Source organism: Lacerta agilis, chromosome 5, assembly GCF_009819535.1.
Source record: "Lacerta agilis isolate rLacAgi1 chromosome 5, rLacAgi1.pri, whole genome shotgun sequence".
Taxonomy (NCBI): Eukaryota; Metazoa; Chordata; class Lepidosauria; order Squamata; family Lacertidae; genus Lacerta; species Lacerta agilis.
The window spans coordinates 49,251,645-49,276,485 of NC_046316.1; the positions used below are offsets into that span (position 1 = coordinate 49,251,645).

At 40.7% G+C, this 24,841-nt stretch overlaps 1 protein-coding gene and 1 long non-coding RNA gene across 2 annotated transcripts in view; one reads left to right on the forward strand and one right to left on the reverse strand.

Annotated features, from left to right (window-relative positions):
- Nucleotides 1-20,885: 20,885 nt before the first annotated feature.
- Nucleotides 20,886-24,841, reverse strand: part of SMC3 (structural maintenance of chromosomes 3) — a 28,932-nt gene continuing 24,976 nt past the window's right edge. The window contains exons 26-29 of the mRNA XM_033149705.1: nt 24,504-24,695; nt 24,230-24,407; nt 23,117-23,223; nt 20,886-21,466 (exon numbers count right to left, since the gene is read on the reverse strand). Of these exons, the coding sequence (XP_033005596.1) occupies nt 21,395-21,466; nt 23,117-23,223; nt 24,230-24,407; nt 24,504-24,695 (549 nt within the window). The 3' untranslated portion in view covers nt 20,886-21,394. The remainder of the gene's footprint in view (nt 21,467-23,116; nt 23,224-24,229; nt 24,408-24,503; nt 24,696-24,841) is intronic.
- Nucleotides 22,113-24,228, forward strand: LOC117047008. The gene is made up of 2 exons (XR_004426646.1): nt 22,113-22,211; nt 23,561-24,228. It is a non-coding gene; the product is annotated as an uncharacterized LOC117047008 (long non-coding RNA).

Below are 24,841 nucleotides of genomic sequence, written 5' to 3' on the forward strand. Positions count from 1 at the left end.
TACCTTTGTTTGCTACCACCAGCAGTCCTATCGACTGCAATTTATGTGATGACAGAAGGAGCCTCCACAGCATTAAAGCCCCCCTTCTGGCAGAGGGCATTGGATAGGCACATCTCCTGTACCCTAAGCCCCTTCAGCAGCAAAGATGAGGCAGGTAGAATCACTCTTATACTAACTAGGCTGTAACATAATAATAAAAAGTATTGAACTTATTATAGAAATGTTTAATATTTATTGTAAAGCATTTTCATGCTCATATGGGATTCCTAGAATGGGTTTTGCACATTAGCCTTTCTAGCTGTTTAAACAATGAAATGAGAGGTTATGTGGCATCCGTTGTGATTTATTTTTACCGGATGATCAGTGGAGAAACAAGATATGCATGACATGCATTGCCTTGGCCTTCACTTTCCTTTGATGATTAGGACAGAATTTTAATTATGGTGCATGCGGATTTGTGTAAGTCACTTGAAATAACAAGCGCTGCGTATCAAAACAAAAATGTTGCTTTCAAATTCTGCAGCTCGTGGATGCAAAATTACAATTAAAACAGCAACAACTGATTATAAAGATTACACACCAGTAGCAGCCTTCACCAAAATGTAGTAAAGTATGCATATTGTCAATAAAGAAATAAGCTCAAACCATCAGGTAAGTCAGCTTTCTTGCATGTATAAGTGCAGTAGAGTATTTAATTGCAAAATAACTAGCAGGTTCAGTTCAAGACTCATGGATGCTGTGGTATATCTTTCCTAAATCTTGCACTGCCACCATAAAGGTCTAAATATTTAAGTAGAAGAAGCATATTGGAACATATTTACCTCCGTTTTAGCTTGGGTATGTCCTCTATTTTTCAGGAAATAAGAAGAGAAGAATAGCCCTGTTAGATCGTACTAAAAATAAAGGCTGCAATCCTATGCACACTTACCGGTACTTTAGCTTCAACCTCATTGGCTTCATGCATAAGGCTTTACCGCTAGTCCAGAATCCTCATTCCCATAGTGGTCAACAGTTGTCTCCAGAAGCCCACAAGCAAGGTATGAAGGGGTCATCCCAGTTATAATTGTAAGAAAGTTTCTCATTGTTGCTTACAAGCTTGGGATTTGCACTCTGCCCACACTCTGGAGCTAACTTACTTTAAACCTTTAAACTTACTTCTAAACATTGTTTTGGTGAGGTAATCCCAGTCTAGAATGCAGACTGGTAACCTTTTCAGGTGCTTTGCCCATTATCATTTCATGGGCTACTGGGCTGGAAACATGTAACCAATGCCTACCTCCAGCCAGAAGCATCTGAGAAAGAAATTATTTTATTTATTTATTTACTTATTTATTTATTTACTTATTTTATTTATTTATTTATTTATTTAGTTGTTGCTGTTGTTGTTGTTGTTGTTGTTGTTATATAGTTATTTATACTTCACCTTTTTTCCTGACAAAACTCAAAGCAGTTTACAGATAAAACCCACTAAAAATATAAAAATCATTCATTAAAATACAAGTAAACATTTATAGAATTAAAACTATGTACATATATGAAATGTGTTTTTAAAATATGAATAATTACATAAAAACAGCACAGCACCAGTCCTTTCATTAAAGCAGTCAGTTCCCAAAGGCCTTTTGGAAAAGAAAGTCTTCACCTGCCAGTTGAAGGACAGCTAGGAGGGAGCCAATCTAACTTCTCCAGAGAGGCAGTTCCAGAGTTTGGTAGCAGCCACTGAGAAGACCCTCTTCCATGTCCGCACCAAGCAGGTCTGTGAGGGTAGTGGGACTGAGAAGGGCATCCTCAAAGATCTCAAAACCTGGGCAGGTTCATATGCAGGAATATGGTGTTTCAGATAGCTTGGACCTACGTCATGTAGGGTGTTATAGGTGATAACCAGCACTTTGAATTGTGCCCAGAAACAGGTGAAATATGTCTATGTTATTACTACTTATTATTTAACATTTTTAGTACTGTTATGTTTGAAACCATCCGTGCTGTAGACAAGTGCATATATAAAATAAATAAATAATCATATGAGGCCAAGGTTTTTATGCATTATATATGCTAAATCTGCAATCCACAGATCTCTAGGAATTTCGACAAATATTGTAGCTGACTGCTATTAATTCATCAGTTATTATTGAAGGGGGGCAGCAGCGGAGGGTATGCCCGCGCTGCCTGGGATGGGCACGTGGGGCATGCCCCCAAGGGGGTGGGGTGCAGAGGGTGACCTCTGTGGGGCATAGTTCAGGGTTAGGAGAGGGGCGGGGAAGCTGCTGCCCACTCTCCTCCTGCTCCAGTCTGACCTGGCAGCCGACTTTCATGCTCTCTGCCGCCAGGTCAGAAGTGACTTGGTGGCAGAGCTGCTGCAGAGGCGAGGAGGGTGGGCAGCAGCGCTGCCACCCACTCACCTGCTCCTTCCCCAGGTCAGGCCTGACCCAGGCCCCACGGAGCTGTGCCAGGCACATGCGCTGCAGCCAAAGCACAGCTCCTTCTGGCGTGGAGTCAGGCTCCGATGGAGGAGCCTGCTGTGGGGGCGCCTATTTGCACCCCCTCTCAAAATTGGGCCCGAGACCACGGCACCCACAGCACTCCTCTGCTTGCTGCCCATTCCAAATTGGCCAGCTGAAGCCTTCTTAGAGGGGTACCGTATCTTCCGGCATATAAGACGACTGGGCGTATAAGATGACCCCCAACTTTTCCAGTTAAAATACAGAGTTTGAGATATACTCACCCACAGATTCTCCACCCGCGTATAAGACGACCCCAAACTTTTGGGAAGATTTTCCTGAATTAAAAAGTAGTCTTATACGCCAGAATATACAGTAGTTGGTTGCAGACCTGTTTGCTATGCTTTGCTCCTGTTGTTTGAAATCTGTAGCTGGTCCCCCCCCCACATGCAGCGGCGTAGCTCAGGCCCCCGGTACGTCACGTGTGCCCTCCGCCCAGGGGCTAGGCAAGCCACCCACTGTGCAGGGCGAGCTGGGGCAGGGCGCACTGCATCGAGCCTCGCCACTGCCCCCCCAGCTGTAGGGTGGCTGAGGGAGAGGCGGCGGGCAGGTGCAAGCCCCACACTGCCATTTTGGGCAGTGTGGAGCCTGCAGGTGCCCGAGCCACCATGTCACATAGCCCATAGCCATTTTGTCACCCCCTTCAGGGATGACACCCAGGCGGTCCGCACCCACTACACCCCCTTCCTACGCCACTGGGGGGGCATGCATTGGAAATATTTTACCGCAGGAAAATCTAGCTATTTGAAAATCTAGATGCAAAGTTAAGCAGTGAATCTAACCTTCCCTGAAGTCCATGCACATTTGCTTCTGAGCTAGGCTTTGGGTGATTTTGCTTCTGCAGATCCATCTGCTTTTATTTTTGTAAGAACCATATATGGGATTGAAGACATAAACACACAAAAGGTATCACTGAACAGTCATTGGCACACTGCATGGCCATGATGTTGAAATGTTTCTTATTTTCATTCCCTAGTACTAAGCGCTAATGCTTCAAAAACTTTGCAACAAGAGCCTCAGACTATTAGTGTGCCAACAGGAGCCTGGAACTGCTTTAGGTTAACAAAACATGAGTCTGATGATAATCCTCACACCGAATTTCAACAGTGGAGTATTTCATGTCATAATTCCCAGTGCACAGGGATAAACCCCTTCTGAAAAGGTTAATGCAGACAACAATCTTTCCAATGTTGTGTGTTGCTGTTTGTAGTCCCCCCACACCTAATAGGCCAAGCAGCACAAAGTGTGTGTGTGTGTGTGTGTGTGTGTGTGTGTGTACATACATTCACACATCATGCAGGCAAGCTTATAGTACCAAAGCATGATTCTAGAGAAGATAAAAGTAAATGAAAGATACCTTGACATTTCATTTTCATATGAAACAATGGTATGGAAGAAAGTTTGCATGCTAGTTTTACAAAACTAAAAGCAGTTGACTCCTGTCACATGCATTATTATCAGACTCTGCTAGTGATAACAGTCATCTTATTTTAAGCATAAAATCTCATTATCGAGATGTTTGGGGATTAGTGTTCTAAATCAGTTCAGAAGATGTCAGACTTTTCTTTTTGAGTAAAGGTGAAGCTGTTGCCATATCCAGATTAATTTAAGATTCAGCTCAGCATTTATAACTGCTATTATTCATTTTAAACTCCAGGGGAACATCAATACACATTACGGGCTTGATCTAAGAAAGTTCAACTTAGATCCTATTGAAATCAAAGGGATGAGTTAGTCATTACCTAAATTCCATGGATTTCTATGAGAGCTAAATTCAATCAATTTAGGTTGCAAAGCTATACACATCTGGGAGTAAGTCCCATTGAACTCAACGAGGCTTACGTCTGAGTACAGATTAACAGACTTGCACACTTAGTCTGTCTCCAACTCTATGCATATAGCTTAGGTATGGTTTCAAAACAGAGTGGATATTGGTTTCATCCGAAGACACTTAGAATAATTTTAGCATGTTTTCTGATATGCAAACAGTGTTAGTCATAAAACTAGAATGCTGTATTTGGGGAAGTCAGCAAGTAGTGGTTTTGAAAGTAGTGGTATTCCTGTGGTATTCCAGGACATCATCAAGATGTTAACTAATACACACAGCACAGCCTTGTGAATATTTTTACATAGGGTGTGGCTGCCAAAGCAACTGCAGAGACTTAATTAAGGCACTTCCTTAGAAGGGATGAAAGGTGAAAATGCATGCCAACAAATACAGCTCTGTCATGGACACATCGGTCAAAATGATTTGTGGATTGCTTGGCTTGTAAAAGTTTTATTGCAATGTGCTGTCCGGAAAGTCTCATGTGACTTATTTTTAAAAGTTGATTTAAGAAATGAAACCTATTTTATAGTTGTAAGAGCAAGCCACACTTCCTAACTGAATACTGATAATCCCCATTAAGTGAGGCAGCACACTTGTTTTAACCCATCACTCTCTTTAATTATTGTTGCTTCAGAGCCTTCAATAAGATGGTACAAACCAGTCAAAGCATTTCTGGTGGATTATTGCATTTGCAGGGGGTTGAAAGTACTTGGCCTTCAGCCTCATGTCTTACAACATGTCTGAGGCCTCAGATAATCCTCCAGAAATACACTATCCATTGAGTTACTACTTCATTAGAGACATACTTCATCTCTGTCTGCTTTCCAAATAGCTTTCAAACATCTACTAGCTGAATGGTAAAACCACAGAAACACAGGTGTTACTGAGCACCTGTTAGAGTAAAATAATTATAGTAAAAACAAACTGAGGAGGCCCATGAGTCTGTGGTAGTGCTAACAGCAGACAACCATGTCTGCAAAAAGGAACCCACATTTAATGTCTGGCTTTTTCATTAGCTTATAAAAAGGGAAACACCAGAAACAGAATTCCTGTTTGTGCCTGAAGGTAAAGTTCCTATAGCAACTGTTACTTTTGATTGAGTATATTTGATTAAGTTGTGATTTCCACAGTGTGGGGAAAATACTACCAACTGGTAATAAATAATGATTGTTCATTTATACATAAAAATCACATCCTGATAGGCTGATTTGTCCAATCCTAATTGCATGCCTACACAGACAGGCACAGATAATTATGTAGATTCACAGACTCAGAAGTAAGTCCTAGTGAATTGCATGGGGCTTACTCCCAGGTAAATGGAGTTAGGACTGTAGTGTTGCATGAAGTGCAAGCTCTTATCATAGAGTCTGCATTGCATGTGTATTTGATGTACATTAACTTGTATGTATTCTTTACCACCATCATGTATTGCCTGATGTTAAAAAGACCAGGCTATTATCCTGTACAGCAAACAGGCAGGGTGGGTGGGTATTGTTTTTGTTTTTATTATATTATGTTTTTTGTGTTTTTATATTGTAAACTGCCCTGTGATCCTCGGATGAAGGGCAGTATAGACATTTATTAAAATATCAGTAGTGTGTGGATAGGGACTTTCAGTTCTTAGAATGAACTAGTTCAGTTGAATGAAGTTCACTGAACTAGTTCAAAACTCTATGAAACTGCACCTGAAAGTAGTTCCCATAACTGCCAGATGAATGAAAGGTGAATTAAGTTCATTCGGGGGTAGAACTCTGAATATTTTCTAGTTCATCTTCATGACCATCCAACCCTGCTACCCCCATAAAAAGAAAGAAAAGTCATGGAGCTAGTGTTCTGAGGCTCATTAGGGTAGATATGGAAGTTCTGTTGTTGTTAATAATGCAGCACTGTTGTTAAGCAATTGGAGGAAGGCATGTGAGGCATTTCTTGTAATTTCCCTTCTGAAGAGTTTTATTCTCTTCCAACAGGAAGAGCTCTCAGCAAGAAGTCTAGGTCCAGGAAAAAAGAATGTTGCCTTGTGCCAGCTGTGGACTAGCACAAATTAAACAGGGTAAGCCTTTTTCTAGCATGGGAATACAATTATGGGGAAAGCTTTACGTGTTGACATTTTATCTATCAGACATATTATTATTTGAATGTGGCCCCTGATTTAGTTTTGAATGGTTGTGTAAAGGAAATTTTGTAACATTTATGTAAGAGACTGGGATCTACTGGTAGAACACTGGTTTTTGCACTACATAAACAACAGTGTAAGATTCCCATTTATTTCACAAGAGCAACAACAAAATGTTTAATTAGGCTGTTGTACAAAGAAAGCTTGTTGGAAGGAAAAGAGCAGATTTTTGTGTAAAAAGACTGAGCTCAGTTGTGATAATAAAACAGTTCTGGGGCTGTGCATGTGCTCAATAGTTCCTGTCTTTCTTAATTTTGTGTATCTTTTGCCCTTAGCTTCCATTACTGGACCTTGAGGGCTAGTAAAATTAAAGTAGATTATGCAAGATGGAGTCTGCCTACTCTGAGAGTACTGTAATACTTGCACGAGTCATAAGTTCAATATCTATGTTCAGTCATGCAGCTCACTGTGCAACTGTGGCCAGTCATGCACTCTCAGCTTACCCTACTTCGCAGGTTTGTTGAGATGATAAAATAAGACATTCCATGTATGCCGCCTGAGCTCTTGAAAAAAAGAGAGGATACAAATAGTTGGAAGTGCAACAGCAGGGATCATTCACTTAGTAACCAAAGGGTTAACTCTGTTGATAGTTAGCCACTCTGGGTGGGTGAAGTTGAAGGTTGCCTGCAACAATGAGTCAGAACAGCATGACCCTTACTGAGCTAATTCGTGCTCTGAATGACTGCGCAGTTCTGTAAGAGTTTCAGCCCCATATGTTTAGCTGCTGAATGTCTTCCTGATGCGAACAAGGCCTGACATAAAAAGACAAAAGCCCTCTGTTTATTGCTCTTCAAGTTATACAGTGTTCTTGTTCAATTTATCCAGTAAAGCATTGTTTCCCAATCAGGGGCCATATGCCCCCCAGGAGACCCCATGATATACCTAAGGGAACTACAGGTGAAAATCATGTAAACAGGGGCCACAGCACAAGGCTAGGGGACCACAGAGGGAAGTGAGAAGTTTGTTTGTTTGTTTTTAAATCCTGATTAACTGGCCATCCGATTGGCCAATCACAAGTGGCTTGACATAAGAAAGGGGCAGGCCACCAGGGCCTAGTGCTCCTTTTGCCATACACTTTTTTGGCGTAGTCTTGGCTTGTTTCTGGTGGGAGAGGGTGATTGCTGTGGCCCCCATTTTGGCCAGTAGAGCCCACAACCCATAACCCGCTTGTCAGGTATGTGCAGTTGTGGGTGGCAATGAGTGGGCTGAGTGAGCTAGAGCTGCTTGTTGCTGCCACCGGTGTTGGGCCCATTGGCAGCCTGGGCTAATAACTCTGCAAGGCACAGGGTGCAATCCACCAGCACCTAGCGGATTGGTGCCTTCAGATGTTGCCAAGGGGTGCAGGGCTTGTCAGCAGGCAGCCCGGCTCTGCAAGGTGCAGGATGAAATTACCCCAGCGCCTAGCCGAGCGGGGTCGTCTGGTGTTGCTGACGTGCATCTAGTAAATAACTAAGTGCTCAGAAGAAAGCCTCACTGCATTCAGTGGGCCTTACTCCCAGGTAAGGGTGTGTGGGGCTATAGTGTTTTATCTAGGCAGCTAGGGCTCCTCCGGATGACAGTATCTTTTTGCACCAGGTCAGTGAGGACCTTAAAAATTCTCCCATATATATAGAACTCCCTTTGCCTTTTGGACTGTATCTGTAGGTTTCCCCTTGTGTGTCAAATAACTGGGGTCAAATAAGTGTTGTTTACTTTTTATAATACCTCGGGAGATTCTGGACTCTCCTTCCTTGGAGGTTTCTAAGCAGAGGTTGGATGGCCATCTGTCATGGGTGCTTAGCTGAGATTCCTACGCTGCAGGGGGTTGCACTAGAAAAATGACCCTTAGGGTCCCTTCCAGCACTATGATTCTATGTTTTTCTGCTTCAACAGTATTTCATTGTGTTCCTGTCATTTTATATAATTACTTTTTATATAAATTATAAAAATTATAAATAAAACATGTTCTATTTATAAAGAAAACATTAAAATAGCTATGTTTCTACCGGTAGGACATGGGCATAGCCAGGATTTTTGTTAGGGGGGCAGGCTTTTGTGGGGGGGGGCAGAACCTGTATTGATTTTTACTTCTTGTAAAGGGGGCAAGGAAGGGGGCACAGGAAGGAATCAAGGTCGGAAGAGGGCCATGGTCAGAAAAATATTGGGAAACACTGCAGTAAAGTATTATCAGTTTCTTTTCTCTCTGGACTTCATCTGTGTTGAAGTGCTGAATGTGAAAGTTCAGTCATCAATAATGAACTCCTATGCCTGCCTACTCAAAAGTCTTATTCAGTTCACTGAGACTTACTCCCTTGTTAAGTCTGCAGCCTTATCCTGACAGTTAAAGTTAGCTTCTGACTGTGATGTTTAATTTTTTTCTGGACAGAAAAATAGACCTACTTGCATACGTTGTGCTAGTGTAAATCAGATTCATTGAAGTACTTCTTTAGGAAGGTGCGCATCACACTCTTCCACCTCCTGTCTTTCTTAGGCTCACTTTGCGCCAGCCATTCTATCCTTTGTGTTTATAATTGTTTGGCAGGCTTCCATATTTGTGGACTGTGCAGTCATCACTGCACTAGCAATGCTTGAAGCTGCTTTTATTTATTCCTAGTGTATGATGAATTGGGCCATCTGTCTTTTATGTCCGCCCCCAACACTCCCCTGCTGGCATGTTGTCGGCGCCGCTGGGCTGTCAGCTAAGGTCAAGGGCTCACACCAAGGTCCCTGTCCTTTTCTGTCTGTTGGGGAAATAATGACAAGAGTCCTGAGGTCACCTCTTGAAACTTCACTGTGGAGCTGTTAAATAATCTGAAGAATTGACAAATCATGAAAGAGATCAGAGACTGACATGTACCATAATAAAGGCAAACAGGACAATCTGTTTCCTACACACAACTAAATGTTTAAAGAGGCACAGGGTTTTCACATAACAGAAACAGGTTGGGTGGAGAAGAGGCTATCGTTTATTTGGAAATTTCACAGAAGATTGATTTAATTGTGTTTTTAAAACAGCTGCAATTTTATGTTAGCTCAGTAATTCCCAATAATCGTCTATGGGGAATTGATAAAAACATTTTGCTCTTGTTAATTTTACCAGACACAGGATCCATCTGTATCATCCCTAACATTAGAAAGAGAGACTTTGGAATTGTGAGTTGTTCACTTGGACAGAACTTCTGTGCTTGGGAGCCTCATGATGAAATTGACAAATCTGGGCTTGACTCATTCACAGACCATTTGAAGCTGTGGCAGTGATGAGTGGGGTTTTTTTTTTTTAGTTAGGCTGCAGAGGTTTTCACCAGCACTGCCAGGAGTTAAACCAGTCACATGAAAGTTGCTGGTGCTGTATCCACTATACATTGAGCTGAGCCTGGATTCAAGGTCTTCCGCATATGAAAAACTAAATGTGATGGTATGTAAGAAGCAGAAACAGCTCCAGCTAGCGCTGGCAAGCAATGTGGCTATAATTGGATTTTTTAAAATTAGTATTGTCTACTCAGACTCTCCAGACTCACCTATCCATGTGAATGGGCCCTCGCTGTAGCTCTTGAGGAAATAGCTGTTTCCCAGTAAGCATTAGGAACCAGAACCACCCTGTTGCCAATACTTAACACAATCCAGTAATCAACGTTTGTGCAGTGTGTGTGTGTAACCACTATTCTTTCTGCATAGATCTGCAGATCATGATACACAAACATAAAAAACTGTTAAAACTAATGCAATATGTTTCTGCTTGCAAATGGTGAGTGTGCACCAGAGGATTGAATTGTGTGTCTGTTCCCAGTTGTTAACCACTATCTGCCCTTGGATCCAGATGCCATACTGGATGGGGCTGATGGGAGTCGGAGCCAAAACATCTGGAGGGCACTCAGTTGGAGAATGCTGCTATGGACCCTCGTCCCACCCATTTCCTGAATTCCTCCCTTTGCTAGTTGCAGCGTTTGTATTTCAAGAGTTTGTGTTGTAATCAATCTGTTATATCAAAAATAATACAGTTACTCACACTACATACTCTTCCACTGGCAGAGAACAAGTTATTATGTTGCCTGAAGCAAAGACCAACACTGTTGATGGGTCAGCATCCTCCATCATGCCTGAGGCCAGCAAAGAGGTTAGGATGTACAGCACAGGCCATACAACTCCCAGACCTCTGTCCTTCAGCACCTTAACGTTGTCCCCTAGTATCTGTTACCTGAGGCAGCTACTTCAGTCTGTCGAACGGCTGGGGCAGTCAATGTTTGGGCTTATCTCAAGTGGGAAAACAGAATCAGTTTCAAGATAGAAGAAGGTTAACAACTGGAAATTGGATCAATATGTTTGGATCATCACTGCACTAACAAGTGCTTGAAAGACATTTAAGGCATTAAAGTATAGAGGGATTTACAATAGAGTTGAGGATTCATATCTATATGTTGGCAGAAGATCAAAGACATAAAAATTTGAAGCATGCACAGTATGGCATTTCTGTATGTAGAAATTCTCAGTTTTCTTTGAAGCAGCATGGGAGATAATTAGGGAGCTTCATCTTATGATTCCATATGTTGCAAATTACTAATTGAAAAGATTATATGTGATCTCTGCAGTATGATATAATTCGTTTCATCAGTTTGAACTTTCCATTATTTTCTGAACCCTCTATCCACTTGTATGTTGTAATTCTGTACATGTCTATCATATTTCATTTTGCAAGAAGTGCTTTGTAATACTCAATCTGTTTTACACTGGGTCAGTTTGTTTGTCTATAATGCCCAGTATTTTCTACCAGTCTCAGGAACAGGCCTTTCCTATCACCTGTTACCCATTATTTTTTAACAGGAGATGCAGGAATTGATGTCCGTAACTATCCTCCTTGCCACTGTCCATGGTCCTTCCCCTAATTCTACTTTGCTCAGAAAGGACGGACATCTCCCCTGTCCATGTTTTTTCTTCATGGGATGTTGAGCAAGTACTGGCAAGAAAGGGAAGAGAAAATGATTTGTCTATTATTTGCTGAAAATACATTTAGTTTAAGAACTTTAGACCATATTAGTATATGGATATCCCTTTTCAGTGGAACACATGTGCCTTCCATACCCAATTGCATATGTAGCAAATGCACACATTGTTTTGTTGTGTGTACATAAGTTGAGCTGCTTCTCATTGCATTACATGCAGCAGAACAGACATATGTCACAGTCATCACTTGTGACAGTGTAAACCTAGGAACATGCAACAGATTATATAGAAATTATTCCCGTCTAGGAAATTAATTTTGTGTTAAGTCTTCATAAGGGCAGTCAATTACTCCATAATTTTCATGCTATTTTTAATCTTAGTTCCAGGAATGTATTCCCCAAACAGAAATATTTATTTACACCATAGCAGATTTACTTTAGCAGTGCTGTGCTCTTTAAAAACTATTTATCTCTAAACTTCACATTTAACTATCTTCAGTAATAAATAAGAGCAATCCATCTGTACTATGATTTTACAGAAGTTGCTACATTTTCATTTTGTTGATACAGTACTTTGATCATTCTAGTCTGCAGCTTGCGAAAGGATGACCACCACATTAAAGGAGGGATTATTTAACTTTGAAATTTTGTAGGGGATACTTGCAAGGCACAGAAATGGCAATTTCTTGCAAATTATAGTTGGATTTTTTTCCCCTTGTACAACTAGATTACAGTTATCAACGCCTGCCAAGTCAGTGATCTGGGTGGAGGTTAAGGATACTGCTAGTGCCAGTCTTGTTCACTTGCTACTATTTTAGAAATTCAGATTTTAGGTTGGTTTTTTTTTTTCCTGCAAAGTTATTAACACTTGATTGACAAATGTAGTCTACAAAAATAAGGCCCTGGTTTTATTTCATTAATCAAAAATAAAAAAACAGAAGTGGTGGATTCCCACAGTGTCCAGTTCCTAATTACTTACAGAGTCCAATCTTTCAAATCCCCTGAAAGATATTATTTGACAAGAAGGTTGCCAGAGGTAGCTGATTTTAAACAGCCCATTTGTTCTGAGTGGAAAGGGAGAGGCATTTATGCCTGCAGCCTTTGATAAGAGGTGTGTGTGTGTGTTTGCCCTCAGTGTTTGTGGAATGGTAAAATTGCATTTCATATTTCCATGCGTCCATTTAACATCATTGTTTTTGGAAGGATTTCTAGGCAGTTTAAAGACTCAGGGCACAGGCCCATAATACAATTCTGTATTAAATGTATATACGTGCCTCGACACTGCACTTGGCAATGTGCCCAGCTGCCCTGTAACCAAACATCAGTAGTAATGGCCCTGGTAGCTAACAGTGCATTTTACCATCTTCAGCTGGTTTGCCAACTGTGACCCTGTCTTGAGAAGGTAGGCCTGCCTCAGTTATTATGCACTGAATACTATGGTGCTGCCAAACCTCTGTATTAAATGAATAGTGAAGCATGTGTAGCTGTTGCTTTTGTAGGAGCAAGAATATTACGTGCAGACTGTTGAGACACTGAGACAAGCTCTATTACAGATTTGAACTCTGTTGCTGTTGCGCAGCAGAACATTCTAAATACTGGTCTGATGCATATTTTTTGGGAAAGAATTCACAGCACAATGGGACTTAACTCACAGTTAAGGTGCACAGGATTGCAGCCTTAATCAGTTTAATTCCAACATTCAGTCTTATTTCTGGAGGAGCCTGCTTGTATTACAAACAGCATGAATGGAGTAGAAAGGCATTCCCGCAATGACTACATTGTTGGCATGGAATTCTAGCCTTCTGCTGCAGCTTTTCTGGAATTTTATCACAATAAACAAAGGACTTTTTAAACTAATATGCCTGGAAATGTTGCAAACATCTTAATGCCATGGCTCAAACTGACTTAACTTTTGTTCTTCCTAGACATTGGGGGTGTGGATCTTACCTGAACTGGTAGAGAGATGGAACTTTTGCCATATTGCTAAAGTGGACTGCAGATAACAGATTTCATAAATAAATGAGGTAAGCTTTTAGACTGCTACAAACATTCCTGTGTAAGGAGCTGGTACTGTTTTTACTACTGCTGGATGAGATATGCTTCTCCAATTGCTTCTCAAATAAGCATGCACACTTGCAGCCTCTAAGGCTACAATCCTAACATGTGATGTTGAATAAATCAATTAGATCAAAAGTAGGAACATCAGTCCACAAAACAGAGGGCTCGTCCACACTTCTGCTTGTCCCATGCCTAGAAAGCACTCGTCCAGAGGAAACCTGAATTGTTGTTTGGTCTGTTTGAGTGCTAAAGAGTGCCCTTCCCCAGGAGAAAGCAGCAGGGCGAGAGTAAGTGTGGATAAGCCTGAATCTAAGGAAGCAGTGATGTATGATGTATGGCAGGCATAGGCAACCTTCGGCCCTCCAGATGTTTTGGAGTACAATTCCCATCATCCCTGACCACTGGTCCTGTTAGCTAGGGATCATGGGAGTTGTAGGCCAAAACATGTGGAGGGCCGAAGGTTGCCTATGCCTAATGTATGGCATGTTGGATGGAAAATAAACAATTGCTCACATACATCCTCTGATACAGTTCTGTTTAAATTCCTGCTGCTTAGATGACAGCACTAAAGTACCAAACTTCCCATTTACAGTGGTATAGTTCAGGGGTGGGGTGGATTATTTTTGCATGCTGCTATGTGACATCGTCAATATTCAGGTAGCATTTTGGAATAATGTACTAGAAAAACACATTTTCTCCTACCATAAAAAATCCAACTTTTGTGAAAGATCCAGAACAGATCAATATTTTCATTTGTATGGCATATATACAAGCATCACCTGTGTTTCTTTGTGGAGGGGTCGGTGGGCAAGGTTTGGGAGACATCTGTTTCAAGCCATTTCCTACTGATTGGTGTGAGCTGTCAGTTTACAAGCTCAGTTTAGAGGAGAGATGTGGCAAATAAAGATGATGATGCTGAGTCAAGTACTGCCCATGACAGCACTCATTAGCTACAGGCAAAATGTTATCACAATAAACCAGCTGAATAATAGCTATGGGAGGACCCATAGTTTCTCTCTGAATCTCCTATTCCTGGGCAAGGTTAGAATTCTGGAATACTAGACATTTAATACAAATACCGGCCTGCAAAGCACAAAAGGGCTATCCCAAGGCACATGCCTCATAGCTCAGACATTCACAGACTGAAGGAACATTGATAGTAAGTTAGAGGTGTGATCACATCCATCAAACTTCTCTGTTCAGGCGCAACCCTCCATTAGTGTGGAAAGGAAAACCCTCCACTCACTCTAATAAGAAACAACATGTGACCAAAGGTACACAATGGATCAAACAGCAACTATACAACTAGAAATGTAAGTGCAGAAGAAGTCAAAATTTTGTTTGTTAATAATCTAATTGGGTGCAGATGTACCAATAGTGAAGAGCTTTGGCATTGTGACTTTGTGTATGCAATTTTTGCCTGAGAGTAAGGCCCATTTAATGCAGTATGACTCACTTTTAAGGTGATCTACATAGGATTGCAGTCAATGTTCATAATCGTTAATTGAACAAACTCATTAAATAATTAATTGGCACAAAGGAAGGTCCATAAATCACAAAGATGTGAAATATATAGAGTTCTTATTTCCTTTCTGATGATTAAGAACACACTCCTCTCACTTTTTTGCACACAATAATGAAGTTATAAGTTTTTTAATAAAAAAACTGTTAAAGAACAGTTGAATGTGTTTTATATAGTTACTTATTGGTGATCAGCTTTGAATAGAACATTATTTTTAAAAGCAGGATAAAAATCTGTGAAATACCTTAAAAACATTATTTTAAGGTTTGAACACAAATTGAACACTGAGGTTCATATACTTATGTAACAGTAATACCCGGATTCCTGATGGCGATGCTTCCTGAGCTAAAATGATCACAGTCTATTAAGCAAGGAATGGTTGGGCGTCTCAGTGTCTCAAGTATCGAGACTCACTTTGCAATTTATTCCATCATATTTCCATCAGGCTGCCCCCCCCAAAGGATATACTAATATTGCCATGTACTACTGGAGTAAATTAGTTTAAAAAATTGAGTCAAAGGAAGGAAGGAAGGAATGCAGCAATTTTTGGAACAAACAAAGCAGATAATTGCCAGTGCATGAAATGTAATTTGAAACAGCTGCGTCAAGCTTCCAGTAGCACTGAAATTGATGCTCACCCGCTGTGCTTATAAGTAGGCACGCTAGAAGCAACTGCTTGCTTCAAGAAACATAAACTACTTCACACTTTGTCCATTAACCTTATGAAGAATGGAACCTGAAGGCAGCAACACTTTGAAGCTGCACATTGCTATTTGACTAATATGAAACAGCTGGCAAGTTAAATAAAAACATGGGCTTGACCATGCGATGTTGGGTTAGAGACACCACCTGGCGGCTGCAAACACATATAGCAAGCAGAACTGAAATGAATCCCCATAAATGTTAAAAATGGCAAGAGTTTTCCAGTTTTCCACATTAATTTTTTCTCAGGACAAAATTTCAGGCAAGTTATAATTTGCATTTTGAATTGGACACTTGAAAGTAAAACAGTTAAAATGCATATTCTTGACTCTTGGTTGTTCTGATTTTGTCAGGCTTCATCAATAAAGAAAATATGCTGTAATCAGCAAATAACACCTGCATTTATCTTCCAAATACTGTCAGGTATTTTTTTAAAAAAACAAGTGTCTGGAAGCCCTGCCCCTCTGACATGGAAAGCCTCATTCCTGCTGTGTCGAGGCTCCCTGTTACTCTCTGATGACAGGAATGCACTCTAGGGCAGGGCTGAGGAACCTCTGGCCCTCCAGATGTTGCTGCACTACAACTCCCATGATTTTCTGACTATTGGCCATTCTGGTTAGGGCTGATGGCAGTGAGAGTCTGACAGAATCTGGAGGGTCATAAGTCTCTCCAGCCTGGTAGGCAGGCTTCAGGTTTGCATAATTTAGTGTGGCCATTCTTTTTCAAAACTAGAACCTCACAATCCATTGTACACAGAACAGGTTCAGAGGCCAGTTAACCAAGACAAACATACTAGAGATCATAGATTCTACTAACAAACCCTACAATTGACTGGTAGAGCCCTGGTCAAAAGCAACAAAGCAGTAACACTCTGGTTCTTCATATTATGCCAAGAGATGTGTGATTTGTATGAGGCCAGCCACTGCCTCTATAGCAGATACACACACACACACACACATATATATGCGCCTTTTTGGCGTCGGCAATGAACTTTTATATCTTTTTAGATATATATTTTTAGATATATATTTTTTAATCCTGCTGCTTTATGCTTTTTGTTTGGTGGCTTTTCTCTTACTATTTAAAATATTAAAATGCAAATGCAAAAATATTGTTATTCTTCATGTAAACCACTCTAGGGATGTAAGTGTAAAGGTAAAGGTAAAGTGACCCCTGACCATTAGGTCCAGTCGTGTCCGACTCTGGAGTTGCAGCGCTTATCTTGCTTTACTGGCCGAGGGAGCCGGCATACAGCTTCCGGGTCATGTGGCCAGCATGACTAAGCCGCTTCTGGCAAACCAGAGCAGCGCACAGAAGAACACCGTTTACCTTCCCGCTGGAGCGGTACCTATTTATCTACTTGCACTTTGACGTGCTTTCGAACTGCTAGGTGGGTGTAAGTGTAGGGCTGTTCAAAAATGCTGCCAAAAATGCTTAGTATCATCACCATCATAATTACTTTTAGTTTGTATACCGTCTTTCTATCTTACAATACACAAGGCGGTTTACAAACTGAAGAAACAAATAATGTACACCTTATAACAATCTAATGCAATACAAAAATGTGATCATAAAACATAGCTTTAAAATAAGCAGTCTACATCAAATAAAGTAACATTCAACAATCATTAGAATAGTATAGAATATTATCAGCATATAAAAATTAAACAGAAACCCACTCTTAACAATTACAATAAATAATTTCGAAACTACAATCAATTAAAACAACGGCAAGCCACAGTGCATAAAATAATACAATACAAATTGAGAAGCAGAGACTGGAGGGTGGGGCAAGGCAGGTGGAAGAAGGCCTTGCCTGATCAAGTCTCATAGGCAGGGCCACAGAACTGAGAAACAGGGGACCTCTGGACACAAGCTGAGCCCAAGAATGGTACCAGGGCCTTTCCATTAAAATAACCCCGACTCCAATTGATCCCCTCCTCCTTGTGCTCCAGCAGCCCACTTCACAAAATGGAGCCTCTTGTGTTGTTGGTTGCTTAAAATTTGGGAATAGCAGTTGACTGATGGAAAATTATATTCTTCCCTGGTCCAGGGTGGGATCTGCAGATACTGAATCCCAGGATAGTTGAGGAGTGGATATGGCATCAAAAGGGAAACTAGAAGCTATACTGAGAACTCCCCAGTGATGCTGAAATATGCTGTTACCACACACTTCTCAGCCAATCAATTAGATGTGCAGTATGAGATGAGGAAGGGATGCAGTTTAGCATGCTTTTTTCAGAATAAAACAAAACAAAACACTAAACTGGTCAGTCGTAGAGATTGGGGGGGATTTGATTCAGTTTGCATTTAAAGGAGAAATTCACACTTTCCAAAACAATTGTTGCTGTTGTTTAGTCCATTAGTCATGTCCGACTCTTCGTGACCCCATGGACCAGAGCACGCCAGGCACTCCTGTCTTCCACTGCCTCCCGCAGTTTGGTCAGACTCATGTTGGCAGCTTCGGAAACACTGTCCAACCATCTCATCCTGTCATCCCCTTCTCCTTGTGCCTTCAATCTTTCCCAACATCAGGGTCTTTTCCAGGGAGTCTTCTCTTCTCATGAGGTGGCCAAAGTATTGGAGCCTTAGCTTCAGGATCAGTGAGCACTCAGGGCTGATTTCCTTAAGAATGGACAGGTTTGATCTTCTTGCAGTCCATGGGACTCTCAAGAGTCTCCTCCAGCACCATAATTCAAAAGCATCAATTCTTCGACGATCAGCATTCTTTATGGTCCAGCTCTCACTTCCATAAATCACTACTGGGAAAACCATAGTTTTAACTACCATATACGGACCTTTGTCGGCAAGGTGATGTCTGTTTTTTTAAGATGCTGTCTAGGTTTGTCATTGCTTTTCTCCCAAGAAGCAGGTGTCTTTTAATTTTGTGACTGCTGTCACCAACTGCAGTGATCATGGAATCCAAGAAAGGAAAATCCAAAAACAATACAAGAACCAAAACACAGCCATCCTTCAAATTTGACCTCTGAATTTTGCATTGCAGGTCTCTAATAATGTTTATAAAAATGCATCTTCTGGGTAAAGTGTGCATAAAATGTATCTTATATTATGGAAAATTGCTTTGCAAAAATGTATTAGGGAAAACTGGATACAATCAAGTATCATGCTAAAATAAATAATGGAGCCACATATCAGTGGTAGAATGCACACTTTATACCTGCCAGGTTCAATTAATCTCATGTCTGAAATTTAAATTGGATGTGTTCTGCTCCACAATTAGTACTTTTACAACTTGGATATAGAATCTGTGTCCACCCCTGCTCCCATCAGCCCCCAGTCAGTACAGCCAATTGTCAGGAATGGTAGTTGTAGTCCAACAAATCTGGAGGCCTTCTAGTTCCCCTGCACCTCTCCTAAGACATGCACTAGAAGTCTGTGTGGTGTACAAGGCTTCTGTGACCAGATATGCAGGGAATCCCTAGCAGATGTGGAAATGAATCCCTGAAAACAAGGGTGATAAACCATTGTGTAACAACTAACACCTGTCAATACTAAAAGCCATCCATTGTGTATTAACTAAATACTAGTGTGGGGAAATCAACTCAATATCAAATATTCAGAGAATGTGTAAAAAACTTGATAATTTTTGAGCAGAATCCACAGATTCTGAGTTGAGGTGAAGTTATTATATATTTTCTGCTCCTGATAACAGGAATGTCCCCTGTCCCCCATTTCACAAAAGAATGGAGAACAAAGATTTGAAAATACTGTTGGGCTCACCTCACTATATTCCAAGAAGTAAGAAATTCCAGGGTCGCAGTGCTTACCCAGGTTTCGTGTTCTTTGGAAAGGAGCTAACTGTAATGCTGTTATCTTACAAAGCCCAAACACAGCTTTCTGACTTTTATTTTTTATTATTAATAATAATTAATTTCTTCACCCATAAGGGTGAGGGCAGGTTACAACAATTTAAAATACAACATGAAAAACAGTTTAAAACAAATTAAAACATGTTGAGCAGGTGGGGCGGGGTGGCTGCTCACCTGCCAAGAATGCCACATGCTAATGCCTAATTGGTACAATAGTGACACTAAGGGGAAATGTTTTTATCGTGCAACAGCTTCAACAATGCAATTTCATTATTATTATTTTAAAAAGCATTTACTGATCAGCTCCTTAAAAAGTGCACTTTGTAAAAAAGAAAGTAAATCTATGCACAGATTTTTAAAACACTTTGAAGTATTAAGAGATTGTTTACTCGAGCAACACTAAATGAAGCCTTGGCTTGCTTCCTAGGCTTGGCATTCTAAAAGTTTTATTTTACAATGCCACCAGCTGCTGGTTTGGCTCTGCCAATAGCAAATAATATATTTTGGATCGCCCATCTGAATCTAGTCAGACATAAACATGGAACTAATCCTACATTGCTTGGCTGCAATCCTAAAATACTAGGGGAGGGGGTCAGTATTAAACCAAACTAATATCTTTTTCCTGCTAATGCAGCATAGCTGATGCATCTCAATGGGTTTTTGTTTTTGTTTGCTTGATTGCTTTGTACAATTGAAAATTATCAAGGAAGGTACTTCGAGGTAAATTCTCACATAAGTCTTGCTCTCCAGAGTGATCCACTTCTGCAATGATATCATGTGTGAAGGATGTAAACCTGTCTCTCTTTGACATGACTATACTGAAACCTGAAAGGAAGTGACATACTTGTGGTCACTCATAGATTGGGGTAACTCATGATTTTAACCTTAGATATAATTTGTGGGAGAATCTATATGAATGACCCAGTTGCTGCTGAACTACAACTTTCATAATCCCTGACCATTGGCCAACTTTGCTAGCACTGATGGGAGTTGTAGTTCAGTAATAACTGGAAGGCCCAAGTTTCCCCACACCTGTTATAAAACACCTGTAGAATAAGTATGTTGCACTGATACATCAAATTATGTCGAATCAAAATTTCCCACCCCATGCTATCTAGCAATGAAAATGGTAGAAATATGAGATGTTTCATTTAACCAGAACTGGTGTTCAGAAAGTTATTTAGAGCTGCATGAGTTCCTAAACTATAAAACAGAGTAAAGATGATAGAATAGAAAACCTATCTGATTGTGAGACACTGAAGCCCATAAATCACAAGCATAAGCTTACCTAAAGATCTACAACCAATCTCTGTAACCTTTCATGACATCTAAAAAGCCAGTGACCTACAAGCCAGGAGTAAATTCATCTATAAGCTCTATTGCCAAATATTGATCTCCATACACATAAACAAACTGCATTCTACATGAAGTGATAGTAGACAGTATAGCAGTACCCATTATCAAGAACATGTATCTAAATTACAGCATTAAAAACAATTATTTTATTGAAGCTATTTTTAAAAACCATGTGAAGCAGTATAAACATTAAAATTGTAACTGGGAAGGAAGAACTGGCATTTAAAACTCCAAAAAGTTAAAACAGCAAAAAAGACACATTAAAAGTACATTTTTAAAGCTACAGGTATAGTATGAAGGTAAAATTAACAGGTATTTTATAAAAGAATTTAACAGCACATATGTAAAATGGAATCCAATGTATACAGAAGTCATAATATTCAGATGCTCCATTAACTTATGTTAAAATAGCTTTTGAACAGTCACAATGTATTTCAGATTTTACACAGCTGCCCAGTGTAGAAACAAATATTTTACAGACTTTCCCAATAGGCTGACAGCTCTCTGCCACTTAGCCATGAGTAGTATCATCTTCCACAAAGTCTTTGGCCATCTCTGCTGTGATCACATCAATATGACTGACCTAAATCAGAAAAGAAACACAGTATGATAATCAATGAAGATGCCAGCCAACATAACAGCTCCATGGTGTTTATGAAGCACTCTCCCTCTACAGTAAATTTGTAACTGTGTAATTAATGTATGAGCCAGACAAAATCATTCTACCAAATGTTCCACACACAACTCTACATTTTGAAAACATGCTGGAAAAGTTCAGCATGCAATATTGCATCCTAAATCCAGCTTCCATTTCTAACCTTTATGCTTGCAAATATGTACAGGCACCCTCCCACTTACACACAATCAACTTGCACGTGACCACAAATATGCATGGTGCCAGGAAATAAAGAGATTAAAACCAGGAAATGGCAGGAGAGAGCTGGGGAGTCCTTGTGGCCAGTGAGGGGAGCCCTAGGAGGACTTCAGTGAGGGTGGAGGAAGCCCCAAAGAGATCAGAGATACAGCAGGGCTTTGTTTAGGCTCCTCATTCTCGCCACCTAGCAACTGACATGCACAGTAGCACAACAGCACTTCTCTGTGCAACCTCCAGTCTCCAGCCGGCCCCAGAACTTTAGGTGTGGAGAGAGAGTGGGAGAGAGATTACTGGACAGCAGGGGAAACTGGGCATTTGGAGGTTTTTTAGCCCCACTTACAAAATATTTGCTTATGCATGCAGGGCTTCAGAATGTAACCCCAGCATAAGTGGGGAGACGCCTGTATTTGAAAGTGGATGGACACTGCCTTGTGATGTCTCAGAAACTGGAGTGGTGAGTGTTAACAAGATTTCCATTACTCAGAGCTTTAAAGTCCTGCATACCTGATCCCACCACCTATGAACAGCAAAGGCAGAGCAAAATAATCAGCCAGAGCAATTCAAACCCTGGCTGGGCAGCAGTGCAACACAATGAAATGGCAAAGCAACCATTGTATCCACAAGCTTGTCCTTCCCAGGGGTGAGTACAGGCCATTCAAGTGAGGCCAGCAGGGCAGCGCTCAAACACCCTGTTTTGAACCTTCATGCCAGTGGTTCTTCTGCCAGCCTGCACATTCAGTGGAAGAAAAGGGGAGCTCCAAGTTAATAGAGCTACACTTCACAGTCAGTGGGGCTGTTCTGGGCTGGTGGAGGGTGACCATCCCATCCACACACACCACTCGCAAGTGTGACATATCACGGCTTTGGTCTGCACTCTAAATGACAGAGTTATGTATTTTATACAAACAGCAAAATTCAAACTCTTGGCACAGGATCTTTAATAGAATGGAGTGCATACTCTCCTACTTTTAGACTGTCATCTACAGAAAGCAGCCTAGAAGGAGGACAGCACGTACTTTGTACTAAAAATAATAAAGGTAAAAAATAAAAACCCTCCAGTCATATGTTCCGAAATGTCTGTGTATCTAGACATCTGTGCAGTACTACCCTTGCCTTCAGTCAGTCAAATGAAGCTGAAATCTATGCAAACACCAGAAATCAAGTCACTAGAAATGTGTCAGAGGCCATCACAGCCTTTAACATAAGCCTGTTGAATTCATGTGCCTGTATTGTTAATGAAGTGATTTATAAGCAAGTTCCAGATTTAATATTTATGGTAACAGAGTGTCCCATCATGCTTTGGGGGGACATCAGCCATTGCTTACAATAATTTATTTAACACATTTTATAACTGCATACCTTATTTCTGAATTTCACACCATAAAATTTATCAGCAGACTCGAGCAGTTCCGGCCTGAAAGTTGTGGTAATAAACTGAGCATGTTCTGCCAATTCCATGATCATATCTGGGGAAGTAAAACAAATTTCTCAATGAACATTGAAATTATTTCCCAGGCATTTCTTTAGTGCATAAGTAATAAAATGCAGCAAGTTCTGGTACATAACAAAATATGAAAGTGTGATATTAAAATGCAAGCAAATTTCAGCAATTGGCATGAGTGGGCATCACATGGCTATTCCCCAAACTGTCATAGGAGCTCGATTTGGTCAGCATTTGATTCATCATGTAGGGACTAAATGTGGATGGACTTGGAAGAAATATTTAATTGGGAATCTACCAGTCAAGAAATCAAGGGGTAACTCCATCTTCCTGGCTGCTGCACTGCTCTTTTGTCATTCCAGAAAATGTGCCAGAGCAGGACTGGGGCTGCCACTATGAAAACTTTTCCAAGGTTGATGGAAGCAGTAGCAATAAGGCCTGCTTGAAGAAGAATGATTTCGCCTGGTATCTAAAAATATATAAGGAAGGCACCAGACTAATCTCCCTGGGAGAGTATTCCACAAACAGGGAGCCACTGCAGAAAAGGTCCATTCTCATGTTGCCATCCTCTGGACGTCATGTAGAGGAGGCACACAAATAAGGGCCCCAAATGCAGAGCCCAGGTCGGTTTATATGCTTTACACAGTTTACACATCTTAGTAAAGCCAGATTACCTTCTAGAAGTCACACTCTGCCTTACTATTACAATGTCATTCCCATCAGTGACATTCAGACATATCTGGGGAATCCACAGAGCTAGGGAACTGGTCAACTTCAAGTGGCAAATTATCTCCCTGTGTTCCTTCCTTCAGCTACAGTGAAACAGCCAACCATGTTCCCAAAAAGCGTAACAGCAGTTCACTTCTATACCCTGGAGAAGGACAGCCACAAGATGCACATATGCCACATTAAGCAGCTATACTGAAACTATAATCCCAATTATTTTTATGAGAAGCTTTCTTTGTAACTGCAATTAGATAGAGAAGTAATATGTAGCATTGTGTTGAACAATAAAATACCCAAAACTCTACCTGAAACTGCCTTTCTGTGCTGGGCATCTAGGGCTTGATCTATTTCATCAAAGAGGTAGAACGGCGCTGGGTCACATTTCTGGATAGCAAAAATTAAGGCTAGAGCCACAAGCGACTTCTGTCCACCAGAAAGCTGCTGCATCTCTCTCATTTCACCTTGTTTGCCAGTAAATGACACCTGCGGGAACAATGAAAGGTTAGTTACTGCTAATTCTTAAGCATTACCATAATATAATTTGTGGTTATGAGAGCACAAGGTAAAATATTCCATTACCCTAATCCCAACTCCAGTGAACTGGTCTACAGAAGGAACACTACTTTGAGATCCTGATCCCTTTTCACTCTCAGCACCACCTTCACCTTCATCTTGAGACTGACTGCCTTCCACATCACCTTTCTTCATCACGAGTGTAGCTTTCCCCCCAGGCACCAGCTTCTGAAAGACTTCACTGAAGTTCTTTGAGACCTTAAGAAAGTGTAATTCAATCCGCATTAATCTTTGCACAAATAACCTGAAGGCTTTTTCTGACACACAAATATTTGTAAAAGTAATTTAAAAGGATTTCAAAAGCTACTTTGGTAAAGTATTGCCACAAGAGTTCATCCTAGAAA